General features: G+C 41.1%; 1 protein-coding gene across 10 annotated transcripts in view; it reads right to left on the bottom strand.

Annotated features, from left to right (window-relative positions):
* Nucleotides 1-1042: 1042 nt before the first annotated feature.
* Nucleotides 1043-20167, bottom strand: part of MAP2K4 (mitogen-activated protein kinase kinase 4) — a 47548-nt gene continuing 28423 nt past the window's right edge. For all 10 annotated transcript variants that reach the window (XM_053376113.1, XM_053376105.1, XM_053376107.1 and 7 more), the window contains 9 exons: nt 16267-16441; nt 12511-12630; nt 11152-11271; nt 10486-10537; nt 9674-9801; nt 8060-8137; nt 6292-6440; nt 4074-4119; nt 1043-3423 (listed from right to left, as the gene is read on the bottom strand). In XM_053376113.1, coding sequence (XP_053232088.1) covers nt 3310-3423; nt 4074-4119; nt 6292-6440; nt 8060-8137; nt 9674-9801; nt 10486-10537; nt 11152-11271; nt 12511-12630; nt 16267-16441 — 982 coding nt within the window. In that variant the 3' untranslated portion in view covers nt 1043-3309. The remainder of the gene's footprint in view (nt 3424-4073; nt 4120-6291; nt 6441-8059; nt 8138-9673; nt 9802-10485; nt 10538-11151; nt 11272-12510; nt 12631-16266; nt 16442-20167) is intronic.

Raw genomic sequence — 20167 nt, 5'->3', positions numbered from 1 at the left:
CCCACCCCAAATGATAGAAATGGAAGAGGCTGGTAATGGTCTGGAAAACGTATGAGAATTTAGTTCAAAATGATTTCAATGAATTTATTGAAACCAGTAACATAAAAATACAAAACAGATGGAACAAGAAACAAAAGCCCCAAATGGCAGCTACCTTGTTGGGCAGGGCTACTGATGAGAAAGATCTTTTGTATTAAATTACAAATATAACATAAATCAGCAACGTGATGCTGTTGCCCAAAGGCAAATTCAAATCTAGGATGCACAAGTGTTATACGCCATGCATGACCCAAGTAATTAGGTCATTCATGTGGTAATGTCAGACCTCAAATACAGTAGTAGCTAAAGATGAAAAATATTATCCAATGATTTCTCCCATACGCTGATAGAAAGCTCTTTGATCCAGCAAAGGCTTCCAGTGGCAGAATGGGGTGAGAGGCAATTTTTGGCAATTCCTCCTTCCAACCTGAAGTCCCCCAAAACATACTCCATAGGGTTGGGGGAACCCTTCAGAACAGTGCGTGAGATGGCGTTGGAGACTGGGGGGGGATAACAAAAAGCACACCCCTCCCCATTCTACTGATGGAAGCTCTGCTAGATTAAAAAGCTTGCAGTCAGCATGGGGGTACCACTGTGTAAAATGCATAGACAGCAAACAAAGTAATTGGTTCAGGGGAGTAAAAAAATTGTTTAAAGGTCAAACAATGGCCAGGATCAGCTGAGCCTCTTGTATTTCAGGGGCACCCCTTCAAAGTCCCACCATCCCTTTTGGTCCTTCTTGCAAACATCAATAAATAGGAAAATTTGGCCAAAGAAAGATGGCATTTTTAAATTTCATTTTTCATTTATTGATTTCCCCATCATCATGTCTGACCTTATAGCAAGATCGTATTCAGATCCTTGATATATTACAACTGACCTGCAGGCGGGGGTGGGGGGGACCTATTACATTAACACTTTGATTCCATGTAGAGTATTTTAAATAGAAGAGGAAGTCAAACCAGGAGAGGATAAAATAGTTGGAAGCTCTTAGAAGCTATCATGTTGTCAAACTCCATTTTACTTACAGACAATAAGGCAATATCCCCTGCACATCAGCTTCTCAATAAACTTTACATTTTTTTTCTATGGTACAAGAAAAAAATTAAACCAGAGCTCACAATGTACAGTTCTTACACTATTTTCACAGCTTCTGAACACTATACATCTTTATAAACATATACTGTAATATAAATGCTGCACCCTTAATATATCAATCTATGATTAATATGCTAGAACAGTTCCTCTCAGACATCCACTGAGCCTGAATAGGAGCTACCTCCATTTGCGGTTGACCAAATGGAAATGCGCTGCTAACATACGTGAGAATAGAATGCAAGATGAAAGGGGCTCTAATTACTATTCAATTTCCGGCAGGCACAAAGAGGAAAAGCCAGGAGATAGGCATATAGAGGTTGGGAACATCTGGATGAGGTCGAAAATCTTCCACCTGAGTGGATTACAATGAATAATTACTACATTAGAACAGTCCCAACCAGAGACTTTGCCTACCATTGGGCAAGTGAAACAGCCGCTCAGGTGGTGGGTGCTTACCTGGCAGTTTGGTCAGCTTCTGCACTTGTCATTTACCTCAGGCAGCAAAATGTCTTGGAATGACCCTGGTCCCAACTGGTTCCCATTTCAATACATTATCTCTTATGGTGTTGACCAAGATTTTGCCCCCAAATCCTATTAATCAGCTGGTATACTAGAGAAAATTAAGTTAACTGGTTATAGTAACAGGGTCTTGTTATCGCTGACCCACTCAATGGTAAAGCTTAATTCCCTTACAATTCTAGTATTACATGTTAAATAGTGACTGTTACTGAGATTACAAATAACTTTGGATTTTAAAAAACACCACTTCCTCCCCCTTGTGACTTAGAAGACAAGATCACACTGGATGCAGTTGAGATGACAATATAATTGTTTAAAGGGCTCCCCCACCCCACCCTCCGTCTGGCAATATAACCTCTGGGTTTCCTTTTTTCTGTCACATGCTTTTAAGAACTTAACATTCCAGTTCTCTTAGTTACCGTTGGGTTAGGAAATTCTTCTAATAAACAAATTCATCCACAAAATGAAAGCAAACATATTTAGCATCCTCTTTGTAATGATTTTGGAAGCCCAACTATCCAACTGATGGGGATGTGGGGAGCTTATTTGATCTGACGGTTAATATCAGAAATCCAAGTCATACCTGGAGCTCTGTGGGAAGTTTCTATGCAACTGGAAAACATGAGAAGTTTGATGGAGATAAATTACAAATAATTATTAACAATGTAAAATAGCTCTTCACAACTGCGAACTGTCCCGTACCCTTTCAATGGTGAAAGTTTAGCCATGAGGTGGAAATCAGGGGTCACAAGCCAGTTAAATTCAACTGAGTAGTTTAATAATTCCTCAGGTAAAAGTCTTATCTCACCAGGTAACAATTTACAGGACACCTAGTTCTACTGAAGAAGTGGCTTGCTTGGAAAATGAAACAATACATTATTCTCCATGAGTTCAAACTCATACTCTCATGAGTTTAATTGTTAGCTCCTTTCAATGCAATGCAATGCATTTTTATTTTTATTTTTTGGTAAAGACATAGTCCATTTTACATGATCACTTCTTTCTCCCTCCGAAATATGAAGTTCTGCTGAGCCACAATTGTCTTCAAAACATATACTGTGACTGAAAAGCAACAGAATTTCAAATCAATTAATCTATTGCACTTTGTGAAGAAATATATTTATATATATATTTATATATTATCCCCTCTTTGCCTTTGTTGGCTTCAGAAGGTAAAAGTAGCTCATTTGGCTGCATAAAAGTTTCTTTCTCCCCAAGCAGTTTATGTTCAGAATCAGATAGGCCAATGCCTAACTTCCTTTCTTTTATATTATCTGTAACAATTGGAAGAGTTTGAGAGAATAAAATCATTCCAGTAGCTGCTGAGAAGTCTCTGAGTCTAGAAATTAACTTTAGGTGCTATCCAATCATGGTCAACAAATAAAATGTTACTTATTTCCACGTTTTATGAATATGTCCACAAAAAGAGCAAAATAAGATCTCTCTTTGACTGACACTAACACTGTGATCAGGTATTATTACATGGATGCACTTTATAAGTGACAATAATATACAGACAGAATGGAAGAAAAACACCAACATTATTGCACATGGTGTCTGGGCGAGCGTTAAAACACTGCAATACGGGGTGAAGATTCTGTACATCTTGCTTTTTCTCAGCATTTGCACTAGAGTTTTGATGTAGCAGCAGTATCAATCGACATACATTGGAGAGCTCGGAGTCGTTGGCATTTGATCCAGGATTTTACAAACATAGCACGCAACGTCCACTGTTCGCTCCTCATACATTAGGATGAAGGGATGTTTCTGGTAGAAGAGAAGGGAACAAAATATAGTCTCACTTTTGGAGCACAGAAGGTGCCTCCAGAAGACGTGTGAGCTCCCAAGGGTACTTCCATGCAACTTAACACTTCAGGTGTTATGAGTTGCTGTGCTGAGGTACCAGCTCACAAGATTCAGTAGAAGGGGTCCAAGCATCAACATGGGCATATACACACAGAGAAGGTAAGTGGGGTATAGTACATCCCTTGGCCTTACGTTTGGGAGGAAATGGATAACTGGTGAAGCAGACAAATCCCAAAATCAAATTTTAATTATATCAATTAAATATGCCATGCAATTGCCAAAAAACTTTAATTCTCTAGATACACAACACAACCCCTGAACAAACTAAATGTGGGCTTGCTTCATTGCTCACCACAGCAAAAGACAAAATAGCAAGCCCGGCCTCACTGTTTGCACTAAACAGGTAGAATGCTCATATCTCACAAAGTGGGAATACCAATGGTGCTGCTACAGAATGCCTAATTATATCTGTTGGCAACCCAGTCAAATGGGTGGGGTATAATTAATAATAATATTAATAATACCAAGCTTCAAAAGAGTTAAAGTCTTTAAAGTCCTTAAAGTCTTAGCCAGTTCTAGTCTCATGCATTCACATATCCCATCATACTCACCAGAAGCTCCTTATACTTTGGCCTTTTGGACTCGTCCTTTGTAAGGCTAAAAAGATCAGTAAGAGGATTAGGGTGACAGAACATTGCAGAAAAACATCTGAAATTAAGTGTTGGGCAGTTAAGACACTGCACACTGTCAGAGTCTGCAATTCTATCGCACCTATATGTATGATGATGATCATTAATGGTCATTTAAGTCACCTTAAATAAAAATAAATTAAAAAAAGAGGACAGGGCTTGTGCAAGCTGTATAGGAGTGGGAATTTCAGCAGATGAGCCATGCAAGACAAGATGCACTATTGAAATTCCTCTTTCTACCAAACTATGCAGGAGCCCTGGACACCGTATTTTCAATTCTGTATTCCCTATTAAGCTCAGAGTATATTGAATGTATTGAGAATCCCAGGACTGTTCTTGGTCTGCAGGTAACCAAGAAAATGCTGCAATATAACCAGATGCACTCTGAAGTCTGCAACCTATCGGTACGTCTCTCACTCCATCGTTTTAAAATTCTGAATGCAGGAAGTACACAGCCTTTCAACAACTTCCTGGCATCAGGGAAATTTCCTTTTACTTCTTTCTCAAGACCTGTGCAGTATGAAATTAACCCTTCATAAACAAACATAGGCCGGGGGGGGGGGGGGAGTCTAAAAAAGATCCTTCTTGCACTACCATAACCTGCCAATAATGAATATAGAGAGCTCAGCAGAGAGGAAAATGCCACAGTTGCTTTTCAAGGGCCTGGTATACTTAACACAAAACCTGCTCCCCACCTTTCTAAGGAGGAAAGCACATCACTGAATTAAAGACAGCTTTGTCCTGCCCATCTGCCTCTAAGAAATCAGCTCAAGAGGCTAACTATAAAAGGTAAAGGTAAAGGTATCCCTGCCCGTACGGGCCAGTCTTGACAGACTCTGGGGTTGTGCGCCCATCTCACTCAAGAGGCCGGGGGCCAGCGCTGTCCGCAGACACTTCCGGGTCATGTGGCCAGCGTGACAAGCTGCATCTGGCGAGCCAGCGCAGCACACGGAACGCCGTTTACCTTCCCGCTGGTAAGCGGTCCCTATTTATCTACTTGCACCCGGGGGTGCTTTCGAACTGCTAGGTTGGCAGGCGCTGGGACTGAGCAGTGGGAGCGCACCCCGCCGTGGGGATTCGAACCGCCGACCTTTCGATCGGCAAGCCCTAGGCGCTGAGGCTTTTACCCACAGCGCCACACGCGTCCCTCAAGAGGCTAACTAACTGCATTTTAAAAACACTGCAGAAAAATGTCAAACCAGCAGGTGGCAGCACATCAACACTGTAGTGAATTTGAAGCGACTGTCTTGCTTTAATCAGTTTGTAAAACGTACATTGATCATTCTCCTTTAAATACCACACCTCTGCTTTCTCTTTCGTGTGATTACAGCCTCAAAGGCAATTGTTTCATCTTAAAGGTATCTTTAACTATTGTCTTGCATGGCTCCAAATCACCACTGATGTAGACTAGTATACTGAAGGATGTTAAGTTGCTCACATAACGCTTCCTGAGCCCATTCTGGTGTGCTAAATGTAACGAGAGCAACCGACTCAGATCCACTTTGTTTTATCCACAGGACAATGTAATAATTGTGCTGCAATGAGGCAAACACAACTTATCAACATTCATTTAAAATATCACAGCTACAAACCTGCAGGTAGGCAAACTCCCAGCAGGTGGCACTACAAAGATATATTCTGCAATTTACAGTGTGCACTCTATTTGATGCAATCGCTACTCCCTCTATCATATATCGAGGAGGCAACAACAAACGGATCTCCAAAATGTAATTAGGGGCTACAAAAGGTCTTGCTACAGACACAGCCTGAGGAAAGGCCTCCCCACCACCCCGGTGCTATTTGTCAAATGTGAGAAGTCAGTAAGGAAGATCTGCGTTGCCTTCACGTTGAGTGGCAACTCAACCAGGGAAGGACATGTCTAAATCTCTCCAAGCCACCACTTCCATCACACATGCAGGAAATGTGGCATTAATTTAAGGCTTGCAAGTGGCTCTTCATACTGCAGCATTCTCCACCCAAACCACTTTCATCCTCAGTGGAGGAAAAATGCACCATTACCAGCAACATGAATGCTCTTGGATGTTGCTGCCACATGCAAGTTGCTGAGGGACAGAGTTGGAAGCCTGAGCCAGAACCACTTACTAATGCCCTGAAGAGCCCCAGAGCGAGGCATACTCACCACAAGTTGACAAAGTTGATAAAACTTTGGGAGAACTCCCGTTCCTCTGAGTTACTCAGCTGTGGTGGGTCTCCTTTGACTACTTGTGTCAGTTGATCAAAAACACTATTCCATTTGGGATAGGGGAACCGTCCTGTGGCCAGTTCATACTACACCGAAAGAAAAAGCAACAGCATGGGATAGATTAGCCATTGTGAAGTTCATGGGGCCAGGAGGGTGGGAGCGAGGATTCTCCAAACAAGCCCAACAGCAGAAGCTCTGTGCAAGGTTTCCAACTCCTAACGATTTAACAATAGCAACCCCCCAAATTAGCCCGCTGAAATCAAGAAAGCTTGGGGGAAAGTAGGAGATGGCTTGTGCCTGAGAAATAATAGTTCCAGTACTCAAAAGAGATTCCTAGACATAGTAGTAACTTAAAAGAACTCAACCCTCTGCATCCTAATCCCCCCTGCTCCCCACAAACATTCTTTTTTCCTTGTCTTTGCAACTGGATGTATTCACACTTTACCATTTGTGAAAAGCCCACAAGTCTGCTTTCCACAGATGGGGGAGAAATTCTGTCTTGCTGCTGTAGAAGAGCTGCAATGCTTTCCATTTCTTTTGTTAAAAAGAAGAATCATACGAGGTGTGCAGGCAATTGCTGGGGAAGCAAGAGTGGGCAACTTACCAGCTGCTTCAATTAAATTTAAAATGTTCACAAAACAGCAGGCAAGCACTTGACCTCTAAAACACATGAAATAATAGTGTGTGTGTGTGTGTGTGTGTGTGTGTGTGTGTGTGTGTGTGTGTTCTGCATTAACCCAAGCCCCTATTTTGCATTTGTCTCCGGTTGACGGACCTCAAGCTTCCCATAAAAAAAGCAGAGGAAACAATGTCTACCCATTCCTCCTAAACATACTACAGTCATACCTCAGGTTACAGAAGCTTTGGGTTATGCACCGCACCAAAACCGGAAGTACCGGAACAAATTACTTCTGGGTTTCATTGCTTGCGCATGCGCAGAAGCACTAAATCGCTTTGCACATGTGCAGAAGGGCTGAATTGCAACTTGCACGTGCAGATGCGGCGCTGTGGGTTGCGGATGCTGCGGGTTGCGAACGTGCTTCCCGCACGGATCACGTTTGCAACCTGAGCATCCACTGTACATGCTAGGGCAGGGCCCAGAGGCATTCCAGGGAAATGGAGGTGGTAGCTGGAGTTCCTGGTTTCCCCCTTTGATACCATTGCCACCTGTCCCCCACCCCTAGTCAGCTCCACTTTGGAGGTGGCTACTAGGCTAATGCTAAGGGTGTATGTGCCCAGAGAGGGTACTATGCCCAGCCCCTTCGAATCTGGAACTGTCTCTGATTAGACCGAACCCTTGGTTTCTACCTTTCTTCTTCAATACACTCTTCTCCACTCCTACTAAGTTTGCTTTCTTCAGTGGTCCAAACCTAGGAAGGCTGGGCTTACATTGGCTCTAAAGGGGCATCAAGGAACAGATTTCCTAGCTTAAAGCATGGATCTTTTGAGGTTTAGCATGCATTGCTGCCCCCTAGTAACAGAGTAAAGTCACTGCTGATAAAAAGTAGCCACGGAAGCCAAACTGCGTAGCAGAGGAAAGCTGAGACAGGTCTGTTATTCAGGGAGGCAATGCAGGCCCTATCGCAGCGTACATGTTCACAAGAGTAATGCCAGTTTAGCTTTTACTTCTCCTAAAGCTGCTTCACAAGCTGCTTTAGGGTTTTATCTCCAGCAGCATGCAAAGCCCTTAGCATTTCTCACTTACCAATGTAATCCCTAAGCTCCAGACATCAGAGCGGACATCATATCCTTGCCTGGATGCACTGGGGTCTATCCTCTCTGGCTGAAATTAGAGGAAGAATATCAGTTATATAAGAAAAAGACAACAATTTACTGAATTGGGCTATGGAGAAGGATTCATTTAACACCAACTGTCCCTTCCATGATCCTAATTCTAATTCAGGGCTGCATGTACTCTATTTAAAGCAAATCAGAATCCTGCAACATGGTATGAATTATGCAAATGAAGCAAACATTAGGGGATATTTAAGTGATTCCTTTTCTACCCACCCCAAAACTGCAAAGACTGGCCTTGAGGGGAAATCACTGCAGCTATCCTTCTGAAATTTTTGATTTCTCACTAGTGAAGGGGTAGGAAGGAATTGGACTTGGATAAACACTGAGCCAAATTAGGCAACCCCTTAAGCATCTTTGACTGAGGTGGACTGTTTTCCAAAGTACTGAATCTGGAGTCTGAACGAAAGCCCTTAATATGAGTCTTCTCAGGATAATTAGATCCCATGGTTCCCGCTTAGAAGCCCTGGACAATTATTATATACAAGTTTCATCACGGTGAAGTATTAAACGTATTTCAATGTTTCAGGTGCCTAAAATCTAGATATTATTCTATATAAAATTACCCTCTTATTTTATTTGTGAATTTTATGATGTTGTATTGTTATGATTGTACTGAACCATTCAATCTTTTGCAGCACTTTTGTCCAATCTGGTTCTGCTTGGCAAAACCATCTGCTATTTAATGTCACAACTCAAGTGTATTGGTCTCACTTGGCTGGTGCCAGTATTTCTGAAAGAATATGCTTTGTTTCCCTGTTATCTGTGGCTTTGAATCTGGCATCACTTCTCCTTAAAAAAACTAACACAAATGGCAAAAGAATCTGTATTTTTGGAAATCTTGTGTAACCATCTGTCTGTTATTTAAATGGCAATAGGGGGCATCCCTCTTAGACTAGTCAATTTTTCTGCCACATTTGGGAACTAAAGCTATATTTTATTGATCCATGCTACCACAAGACACCAATATCCTCATCAGAATGTTACTAAGCAATTTTCAGACTTAATTTCCTCAAAAGGAATTTCACTGAACTGCATGTTCCCCGTTTCCCTGCACCTTTGTATGGTAATCATCATGGCCCAAAATGTCCTCACTCTATTCCCGAGCCTCTTCTTCCCAGGAAAAGCTCTGATAGGAGCCACAGGGTTTTACTAGCTCATTATAGATTCCTCCTACAAATGACTATCTAAATGCAAACACATAGAAAATGGATGCTTCCAATACCTTCGCCAGTAGAGGGACCAGGTTACTAAAGCATGAAAGAGATTTGATTACTGCAAGAAAAGCTGTTCAGCATTACCTTGGGTGTGCAGTGATGTAATGTACTAAGATTAAGCTGGAGAAGCCTCACATCAAGCTAACTTCATCTAAGTTTTAGCTTGTGAAGCTGAAGCATGATTTCAACCTCAGCCATTCATGTACAAAATGTTTAGCTTCTGCCTATACAACAAAGGGAGTAAAAGAAAGGATTCCATTTCTATTTGCACCTCACCCATCACATATAAGTTTTCAAATCCCACTTACTGCCATGTAGGGCCGGCAGCCAGCATCTCTGGTTTTGGCAATGGAGTCTACAAGTTGTCCACTAATGCCGAAATCACAGAGTTTAATATTTCCGTTTCTGTCCAGAAGAATATTGGAAGGTTTAATATCTGCAACAGATGTGGGCAAACAGAAACATATTTAAGCAGATAAGCTGCAACCAAAACACTTCAGTTTCCAACTGCTGAAAGTTACATAGTGTTAGACACAAAGTAACGACTAAAGACAGCAACCGCAACTGCATGTCCCAGGAAGCTAGAGTCACTCCCCCTCTGGAATTAACAGGAGAAATAAATCAAGAACCTGGATTCGAGCTTGCTTCCCATGATAGCCAAACTCAGGATCTCGGTTTGTTGCTTCCTTACAAACCAGGATCACTAGCCAGCCTTAAACCATTGTTTGTTGTTGACTTACAAATCCTGGTTTGTTAGGGAGTAACAAACTAGGCACCTCAGCCAGCCAAGCAACCAATGGCAGCAGCTTTGGTGTGTGAGAGACTTAAATGGGTGAAACCCCCTCCCATAGCACTGTGACCCTGTTCTCCACACAGAAACTTGTGACTTAAAAACACCCAACGAGTGTTGTCAATTGGCTCTGTCCTAATGTCAGCCTCCAACTGGTAGCCCAAGAAAACCAAAACTCACATGGACATAGTGAAACATAAAATGATCAAGTGGAATACCCCCAAAAGTCGGGTCATAAATATATTTTGCAAAATCTACAGGCATGCTCAGGAAGAACGGCGTGTGACAGACATACCACACAGTAAGAAAGGCAAATCCAAAAAAGCCTACCTCTGTGAATGATTTTCAAGTTTTCTTTTAAGTGGTTTAGTGCTTTCACAGTCTAGGAGAGAAGGAGAAATTTTACTGGGAACAAAAATATAATAAAATGCCTGCTGTTACACAATTCAAAGCCAAACAATTTAAAGATGCATCTCAGACAGCTTATAAGGCAGAAATGCAGACGCGTCCCTTTAAACATTTAATAGCTATACCATGTTACAGTGTAGTTAATGCAAACAAAATGTGATAGAAATGGTTGTGTAAGACCGTGGTTTGTTTCCCACTTGTGCTAGCAGGGACCATGGGTGGTGCTGGGGCATGGGCTAGGGGCAGTGCACTCCCCAACCAAGGAGCTCACCCCCACTCTTGCCTCCCCGTTGCTGGACTCCTGTCATTGGCATATACTGCTATTTTTCTTTCAGAGATCTTAGCATGTGGGACACAACCCACCCACCTAGAAGTATATTTTGTGCTTTCTGTGCCCCTCCACCACCACAAGAAAAAAAAATTCTGAAGCCGCCCTGGCAGAGACTGAGCAGTAAACCATTAGGGATGGTTCACAGCAACAAGCCTAAATAAGCCAGATCATCTCCCGCCTAGATCCTGGATTTGAAAATCAAAGCAGAAGTGTGCACACACAAAAAAGGCAGCAGTGAGCATATAAAGAATACTTACAGCTAAAGTGATTTTGCCTAGAATTTCTTCTGGAATAACGTCATCTAATACACTATATACATATTTGTAAAATTTATCAAACGAGGTAGACATGAGCTCCATACAGATCCAACAGTCACCCTAAAAATAAAAAAGCAGTAAGCAAGACATGTTTTACTATTGCTAATCTGAAATACACATATGGGGTGGTCAGCGTGCAACTCTTGTTAAGCTGTGATGGAAAGGGAAGCATAAAAAAGAAGGTCCTCAGACATACAAACCAACACTGATGCAAACCTTTGCCTTACTAAGAGAGACACAGCAGAACATATATATTTCTGTGAACAAACTTCAAGTTGGTCGGCCTCACAAAATATTCTGCTTCCTCTTTTGTCAAATTACAATTGGTCTAATCAATTACTGTATATACTCGAGTATAAGCTGACCCGAATATAAGCCGAGGCACCTAATTTTACCACAAAAAACTGGGGAAACTTTTTGACTCGAGTATAAGCCAATTCACCACACCACAAACCTCCTGGTGGGCCGGAGAGCGTGTGCGCAGAGGGGGCACCTCTCCCCCCCCAGCCCCTCCCGTCTCTCTGCCTACCTAGGGTGCTGCCGAGAGGCAGAGGTTGGTGGCGGCAGCGTCGGAGGAAGAACGAGCAGCCCAAAAGGGCTGCTTTTGGGCTGCTCTTTCCTTCTCCTCTGCCGACAACAACAGCCTCTGCCGCTCGCAAGGGCAGGCACAGGAGCCACGCTTGGCAGAGCGGTGGCGGCACGAGTGGCGGCAGCAAACAGCTTGCTCCGACGAGGGGCTGCTGGAAATGCGCTTGGTGGCATTAAAAATGTGCTGAAAAAGTCGGCTTATACACGAGTATATATGGTAGTTAGGTGGCATGTGACATTCGAATACAACAGCAGTTGTCCACCCCAAAATACAATGGCATTGCATTCCTCGTGACCCCTGGAGTAGTCAGATGCTTACCAGGCTTCTCAATATCTTGGGCCAGCTATTATATCTCAGTTTAACCTACCTGGCAGGGTTGTTGTGATAAAAATGGGGGAGAACCATGTACACCATCCCAACCTCCTTAAGAGGAGGAATGTGATAAAAGTGAAATGTAATAAAAGGTAGAAAGCTTGAAAGACACAAGTGTATAACACATGATTATAATGAGAAGCACTGAAATGAAATAGGCATTTTAGAGATAAAGCAGTGCTAACGTTTTCTTTACATGCATCTCCCCCACCAAACTAGTTTACCCTTGCAAATTGTCTACTGCCTGCCCTTCAGTTAATGTGCTTCATTACCCATTAAAACGTCATAAAACGTATTAACTAAATCTGTTACAAACTAAGCAGATTTTGAGTGCCCACCTCTCTGAAGAGTGCTCCATAAAACTGAACAATATATGGGCAATCACTACTTCGCATAACTACATCCAAATCCATTAAAAGCTGTTTCTGTTCCTTTTCATCCACTGTCGAACGAATTCTCTGAAAGAATAAGAAAGGAAGAGATATCATAATTAAAGGAAACAGAACTAGCTGTGTTTGCATGTCACATTAATATCTTATTATGGGCTCACCCATGTGACTCATGTGCTGCTCAAAAGTGCCCACTTCACTCCTTCCACTCTCCAAGCCAAACTGGGAGCAACCAACCACAACCCATGGGCTTTGACATGTCATTTCAACCATTTTAATCAGCTCAGGTGAATGAACTTTAAATACTTAATTATTAAAACATTTCAAGTGGGTTAGAAGGGGGACGTAATTGTGTATTTTTAAGAAAAATAAATAACCTCTAACCGGTAAGGAAGGTTAGGATGAAGAATAGCAAGTAGCTCAAGGACAACCAAAGAGTTACATGCCTGAGTAAGGATTCAAACCTGATCTCCAAGGTACTAGTCTAGAAGTCTAACCACCACACCTTGTCCAGTAGTTTAGGATGATGGGAAGACAGCAAGTTGGGGAAGGCTGACTTATGCTATCATTATCATGCAACAATCCATATTTGAGGATGAATATTCCCTTTTATTAGGCAGTATTTTCTTCAGTTCAGGACTCAATTCATGGGACACATTCTAGCCTAACAAAAACATTTGAGTAGGCCACAGTACAAGGCTGGCCACAGGTGTGGTTTGGAGAGGAAGCATGGCCTAGAAAGATTACTAAGGACCATATTTGGTCCCTTGGCCTAAGGTCCCCCACCCCCTCCATAAAGAATATGACACGTTGGTAGCCAATCTGTGACTAAGGGCCAAACTGCATGGCACATTAAAAGTGTTTTTAGGCACTGTGTCATGTCTCTCCTTTTAGAAAAGTTAACTGCAGTGGATCCTAATCCTAATCCAGATTTTGATCCTTTTTTTACCCATTGCTATTTTCTAGGCAACCTCCTCCAGCACTACCCACAATTTGCTATCACCTTCTGGGGCAAAAAAGCTTCTGTAGAGGATGATTTTCCAGGGAAAGCAGTGCAGGGCTAAACAGCTAACCTCTCTTCCAGCCCCAATCCAAAATCAGCATGAACACCCACACCCCTGTTTTTCTAAAGAAAAAAGATAAGGCCAATTCTAAGCACACAATAAAAAAATGCTTTGAACATTAGCACGTAATATGGCCCCAAGAAGACACTTTACAAAAATACTCCCAGTTATAGCATAACAATATGGATCTCTATATGCTAACTGTTAAGAGTAACAAAAATACCATACCCTCCCCCACCAAACAAATGCTGATCAAAGCCACTTGAGAAAGTTATAATAGCAGGCATGGGACGGTTCTGCTTTGTTCTGGAGACACTATACAATTCTTCTGGGCACAATTATTCTACAGCTGTAAAGCCATTACACATTCCAGAGTACAAATAGTAAGCAGTTCAACTGTTTGCCTACCAAATGATGGGCAGAACAGAATGATCCAAGTAAAGAACTGCCTGTTACACAGAAGATGAAATGGGAACTCTAAAACACAACTGCAAATATAACACATTCCATCTGTTTTTCCTTTTTCCAGTGTTTCTTAACTCTCTGGGCAATACCTAAACTACATATAGGCCAATGCCCTCTAACCGTCACAATTCCCTTCGGGCTTGGAACTATTCCTAGCCTTTGTATATAGTGGTACCTCGGGTTAAGTACTTAATTCGTTCCGGAGGGCTGTTCTTAACCTGAAACTGTTCTTAACCTGAAGCACCACTTTAGCTAATGGGGCCTCCCGCTGCTGCCGCGCTGCCAGAGCACGATTTCTGTTCTCATCCTGAAGCAAAGTTCTTAATACTTCCCACTATTTCTGGGTTAGTGGAGTGTGTAACCTGAAGCGTATGTAACCTGAGGTACCACTGTACAATACATTATCCAATCTTTGTACTCCCAAGGAATCCCATGACCAAATATGCAAAGCACTTGCCATTGTGCTCTCCTTGATTTCAAGATCCCTGCAAAAATGCAGTTTATCTCCCAAGTTTTCTGACCTTGCTCCTATTTTCTTCTCCAGAATTCCTTTCCAATATTTCTTTACCATGTTTCTCTTTCTTCAGTGGCCTCACCTTCCTGTTTTCTGTAGAATTCTGTCTATGGAATTTTAGAATTCTTTCTTTTCTTTTACTTTACTCTTATTTTCCTGGCCATCTATATAGAATCTTTTTCCAGCATTATTTTACCATAAAACAGCCACCTATTATCAAGACTTTCCACAGAAAACACAAGCTGAGCACAAATCAAGGTAGAGTGATCTTGGGAAGATCAAACTGGTTCGAGTGATTGTGGGAAGCTCCAGAAAAGCGTACCTGGGGGCAGGGAGGAGATTGTCCTGTATGGCAAGCTGAGAGAATCATCATAATAGTGCAATGCTAAATTCCTCCCATAATTTATGATGATTTAGTATTTATTACTGAATACATGGGAATGTATAATAGCAAAGTTTGAATATGGCAATTGTGTCTATCATACAGATAAATGTATGACAGTTGCTGAGGTCAACGTAAATGTTCAAGGACCCACTAAAGATGTATCAGGGAGATGCAATGTGATGTGTCTCTCATGTAGCCTGTCCATTGTGTTTACAAATGTCCACCTCTGCATTCATACTTTGTGTGCTCTACTGCAGCATACACAAGTGAAACCTGGCTAACAAGCAAAGTGTGAAGCAGTCCACACTGGACGCAACTCCTTGTTGGTACTGACCTATTTATTTGGCAGCAAACCTTAAATTTGTTGCTATGCAAAACCCAAATATTGACCCTCAACAGGACTCAGCAGAGGCATGGCTATACAGAAAAGAATATGGCATGTGCCACCCTACAAATTCAGGGAGAGAAGGGAACAAGACAGAATGGATTCCTTGTAGGCCAGAATTCACTTATGTACAGATGCTGGAAAAAGCAGGGCGAAGAACATTTAATATTCCATAAAGCATACTGGTCACGCCCTCTTCTACTCCTATTATACTTGATGACTAGTGGCCTACATTATGAAACATGCCAGTATATTTGCTGATAACTGGACTGAGTACAGGGCTCAATTCTGCCTTCACTTCAAGTTATTTTATAGCCCAGTGTTGTTAAAAGAGTATTACAAGAAATGAGTGGGACGCAGGTGGCGCTGTGGTCTAAACCACTGTGCCTCTTGGGCTTGCCAACTGGAAGGTCAGCAGTTCGAATCCACATGATGGGGTGAGCTCCCGTTGCTTTGTCCCAGGCTCCTGCCAACCTAGCAGTTCGAAAGCACACTGGTGCAAGTAGATAAGTAGGAAAAATGAAAACTACTGCAGCAAGCCAGCTAGCTTGTTCCACAAAGGACCCTGACCTGTCCACTGCAAAACTGCATTTAAGAATAATAAACCTAAGCTGGATTTAAAACCAGGAACCTAGAGATAAAGGGTCTCAGTATATATACAGTGTTTGTGTTAAAAAGAAGCTTACGTATATTAGATGTTCTCCTTAAATTTTACAACCCATAATTTTACAACCCAGTTAAGTATTTAATAACCCTAAACTACAAGGCAAAATATACAGACAGCAAGGGAAAGCAAACAACTGCTGAGCGCAAGATGGATGGATATTAAATTATCCACTATATGTTGCCCCTGCAGTTGGAAAGTACAAGAGTAATTACGGGCATCACCTACTTTAACAGCCATAATTTGCCCACTTGGTTTGTGGACCATTTTGTTGACAGAACCATAAGCGCCTCGTCCAATTTCTCCAAGATCTTTCAAGTCCTCTGCAGTAAAATCCCAATGTTGTTCAGGGGAAATCTTCAATTTTCCTGATGATTCAATGCTGTGTGTTCTCAGTCTCTCTCTGCCCAAAAAAAATTGGGAAGGAATTTTGCCACATTTTATATCAATTGAAAACTTTCTCTTTCTTACAGCACTGATTAAATGCATTTATACAGAATAGTGAACATAAAGCTAATGCAATAATATACTTTCCATGAAGGATCTAATCTAGAAGGAGGTAACAGGGCAGGATACTGTAAACAGTTTCACCTAAAGCAACTAGATTTTTTTTAGCTATTAATCAAGACCATCTGTCTCTTATATTACAATAACTGTATGTCTATTTCTGTGGTTGTTTATAAATTCCTGCATAAAACTGTATTACATTCCTATTAAATGCAGAAGGATAATATTAGCTATGCTACGTAACATAAAGCAACTACATTCTTCTAAAGTTTTTCCCCTTTTATTGCCTGCATTGATAAAGAAAACCCATACCTGTGGCTGTTGGGTTTCCGAGAAGAGTTTATAAATATTAATAGAAAACAGAAAAAATGAAGGGATCATGTTAACTCCAAAAATACATGCAGAGCCAATATTCTGTCAGTGTATTTTTGAAGTAAAAGAAGATTAGTCAAAAAGCCACAAAGCCGCTGGTGCATATTTTAAGGCTAGAAGAAGTGTGCAGAATTTTGTGTCAGTAATAAAGGATATTTTTTACATCGGGTCGAACAGACACAGCTGTGTTAGGTTTCTTTTCTTGCTGACAAGTGGTTCTGCATGAAGAAATACAGTTTTTCTATTTTTGTCTTCCAATATGAACAGTGCTCATCTCAAGGACAAATGTGAAAGTCTCCAGTATCTTCTACCCATCATTTTCACTGTCAGATGTTTGAAAATGAAGCTTACCCTGTAAGAGGAAGGTCTCAAAGAATTCAGTAGGATTGTTATTATTATTAAGCATGTTTAGGATTGGACTGTTAAACTCTGGGCTCCTCAGCTGCAATTTTAGAAGTGCTTCATAGTTTTAAAGCCCTTCCTCTCAGCCCTGAACCAAGGAACTTGTCAAACCTGATAGCTGAAAATTTAATGTGGATATTTGTACATTTATCACAAACTGTGGTTATGATAAGAGCAAAGAATACTTCAGAAGTAATCACTCAAGTAAAATTATGGGAAATTAATCAAATTACTTAGCAAACCCAACAAATGCACTGCAATACTAGTTTTGGAATAAGTCCAAACATGAATTCAAGAAAGACCCCCTAAAACTAATGAAAGAATATTAGATGGCAAAAAGACTTGATCTAAGGCTTTTTAGTTCCTAGACCCTGGCTCAATTCAAACAGAGCCTTGGGCATGTACACACCTTCCTCCCCTTGCAAACTGTTACACATCCTCTTTTGTGGCAAACCAGTTTGCAGTTACATCCAAATAGGCAAAAACAGAGTTTGTGCACACCAAAGTTTGTCTGCAATCTGAAATGCAAACCATGGTTTGATCATAGCTTACAACTGCAGTTTGCCACAAAAGAGGAAATACAGAACGGTGCGATACAAAGGCTTGGCATTACGTAAGAACACCAATTCCTGAAGATGATGAAGTATCTCTCTCCCTTTCTCCAGCATCCCCTGATCTTGGTATGTCATCTTTAATATGGATTCAGCTATACAAGTTAAATATAGAGGCAACATAATACTGAGCAAAAAAATAATCTATCAGCATCTCTGAATTCCTGTCTGTGTCATAAATAAACCACCTACAAGACCTTTCTACAAAATGTTAATGAATGAAAAAGGAAAAGAAAAGAATTTAGAAGCTGAGAGAAACTGAAACAAAAAAGAATAAATAGAAAGTCAGTTGTAAGCTTTGCCATTTGCACCTGCTAAAGATAAAGCAATTTATCTTAGAAATCACATTACACAGGTGTTGGGAATTAATTGCTCCCAATCTGCTAGCACATTGCAGGATACTGGTAATATGAAATACTCATGCTTTTAAATAAACCTGAGAAAAAACAACCTATAGGGAAACAGACACCCCAGATCTTACAAAAAAGTAAACTGATGTCCTGCTAATTGTCTTCTGCAGCTACAAGGCTGAACATCTAGAACCTGTTTACCAAAACAGACACTGCTCCCTAAGTCTGCTACTCCTAGGATACTGAAAATTCATACAAATAATATTGGCATCATCATAGTATGACTAATTTGGGGGGGCATTATGGCTAGTTACTTAAATACCCCAAAATAACACACATATAACAAGAGCATAGCTCACCATCTTGCTAAGACAAGATTTCCAGGACTCAAACATCAGTAACATGTCGAAGAATTCAAATGGCTTGTCCCCCACCCCGATAACCTTGGGATAGATGTGGCCAAACTATCACAAGCCTGAGCTGGTGGGCTAGGACCCTGCCTCCCTCTAGGTTAAGTAATGAATAAAACAATATCTAACAGGTTTCCGTGGAATTCCAATATTTTTATCTTAAAGTCAAAGGCAGATACCGTTTCTGATTCTATCATCAATCAACCCTTCAGATACCTAGGTGAAAGGATCATTTGGATGCTTAGAAGATCTGCCTAATTTAGTTGTGTGTACAAACTACTTCCATTTTCCTTTTCATACAACCAAATATTAAAATTTAAATACTAAGAAATTAATTTAGCTACCAGAAGCTTTTGGTTTTGATATGGAGGAGAAGTGAGAGAGAAGTCAAAGTGGCACTCAATTATAAACCAAAGTATACAAAAGTAAATCAGGATTCTATCCACAGCCAAGGTTTAAGTCAAGGTGTCACTACACATCAAAATAAATCCATTTAGGGTTACTGTATTTAAGTAACACCAGAGCAAATCTCGTTTCAATATGTACTGTCCTTTTGCTAGGAAAGCTGCAGGAAAGCAAAGCTTAATATATATACAACACACTTCTGTACCACTCTTAACATCATTTTAGGGTGGTGCACAACCGTGTTTAAAATATACATATCAAATTTAAATTAACATTACTGAAGAATATCCAACAAGGGAGAAAAGTTCAATTCTGTGCCTCTTGGTGTCTGACATCTACGAGAAACCACTGCACAAGATTATTCAGTGTTTTTGGAGTGCTATGTCATCAGGAGTTGATAACACCCAACTCCAACTGTGTATAGGTATGACTACAAAAGTGCCAAACCACATAGACAGAAGCATGCATGCAAGCTTGACCCTCAATGTCCCTGCACATGCCCCTTCCCTGCTCAGTCCCCAAACATTCCCATCTTGTATAGGGATTCTACCCACATTCACTTGTACATGGTTGATCACGAAGAGAGTTGTACTTGCATTCACATGAGGAGAATCCCTACACAGACCTTCCCTACACAAGAGAAGGTCGGGAACTGAATGAGGGAAGTGTGCATGATGAAGTTGGGGGAAGGGCTTGTACACTGGACCCAGAATCCCTATACAATTTGGTGCTTACATGTTCAGACAAGGACCTGAACACATCTCCCATCTCTCATTTCCATTTCAGTCCTAGTAGAATCAGTGACTGAGACTGGTGCACTGCATGGAGCTAAAGGAATTTAAACCTAATTCAGACAAGATTAGTTGATTAGTGCAGCTGCTGGTTCACAGCAGACCTTTATTTTTCTATAGGCATATTGCCTGTTTATTTTATTGTTTTAAACATTTCTGACTCTCTGGAGAGGAGTATTTCATTTTTTTCCATCTTACCTTCTGCTAAAGTAAGCCATCAGATTTGGGGAATTTACAAGGATATGCCTCAGTTTCTTGTAGAACGAGAACCATGTGCTAGT

Source organism: Podarcis raffonei, chromosome 2, assembly GCF_027172205.1.
Source record: "Podarcis raffonei isolate rPodRaf1 chromosome 2, rPodRaf1.pri, whole genome shotgun sequence".
Lineage (NCBI taxonomy): Eukaryota > Metazoa > Chordata > Lepidosauria > Squamata > Lacertidae > Podarcis > Podarcis raffonei.
Note: the sequence above shows the minus strand (reverse complement) of the source record. Positions and strands in the feature narration are given on the sequence as shown.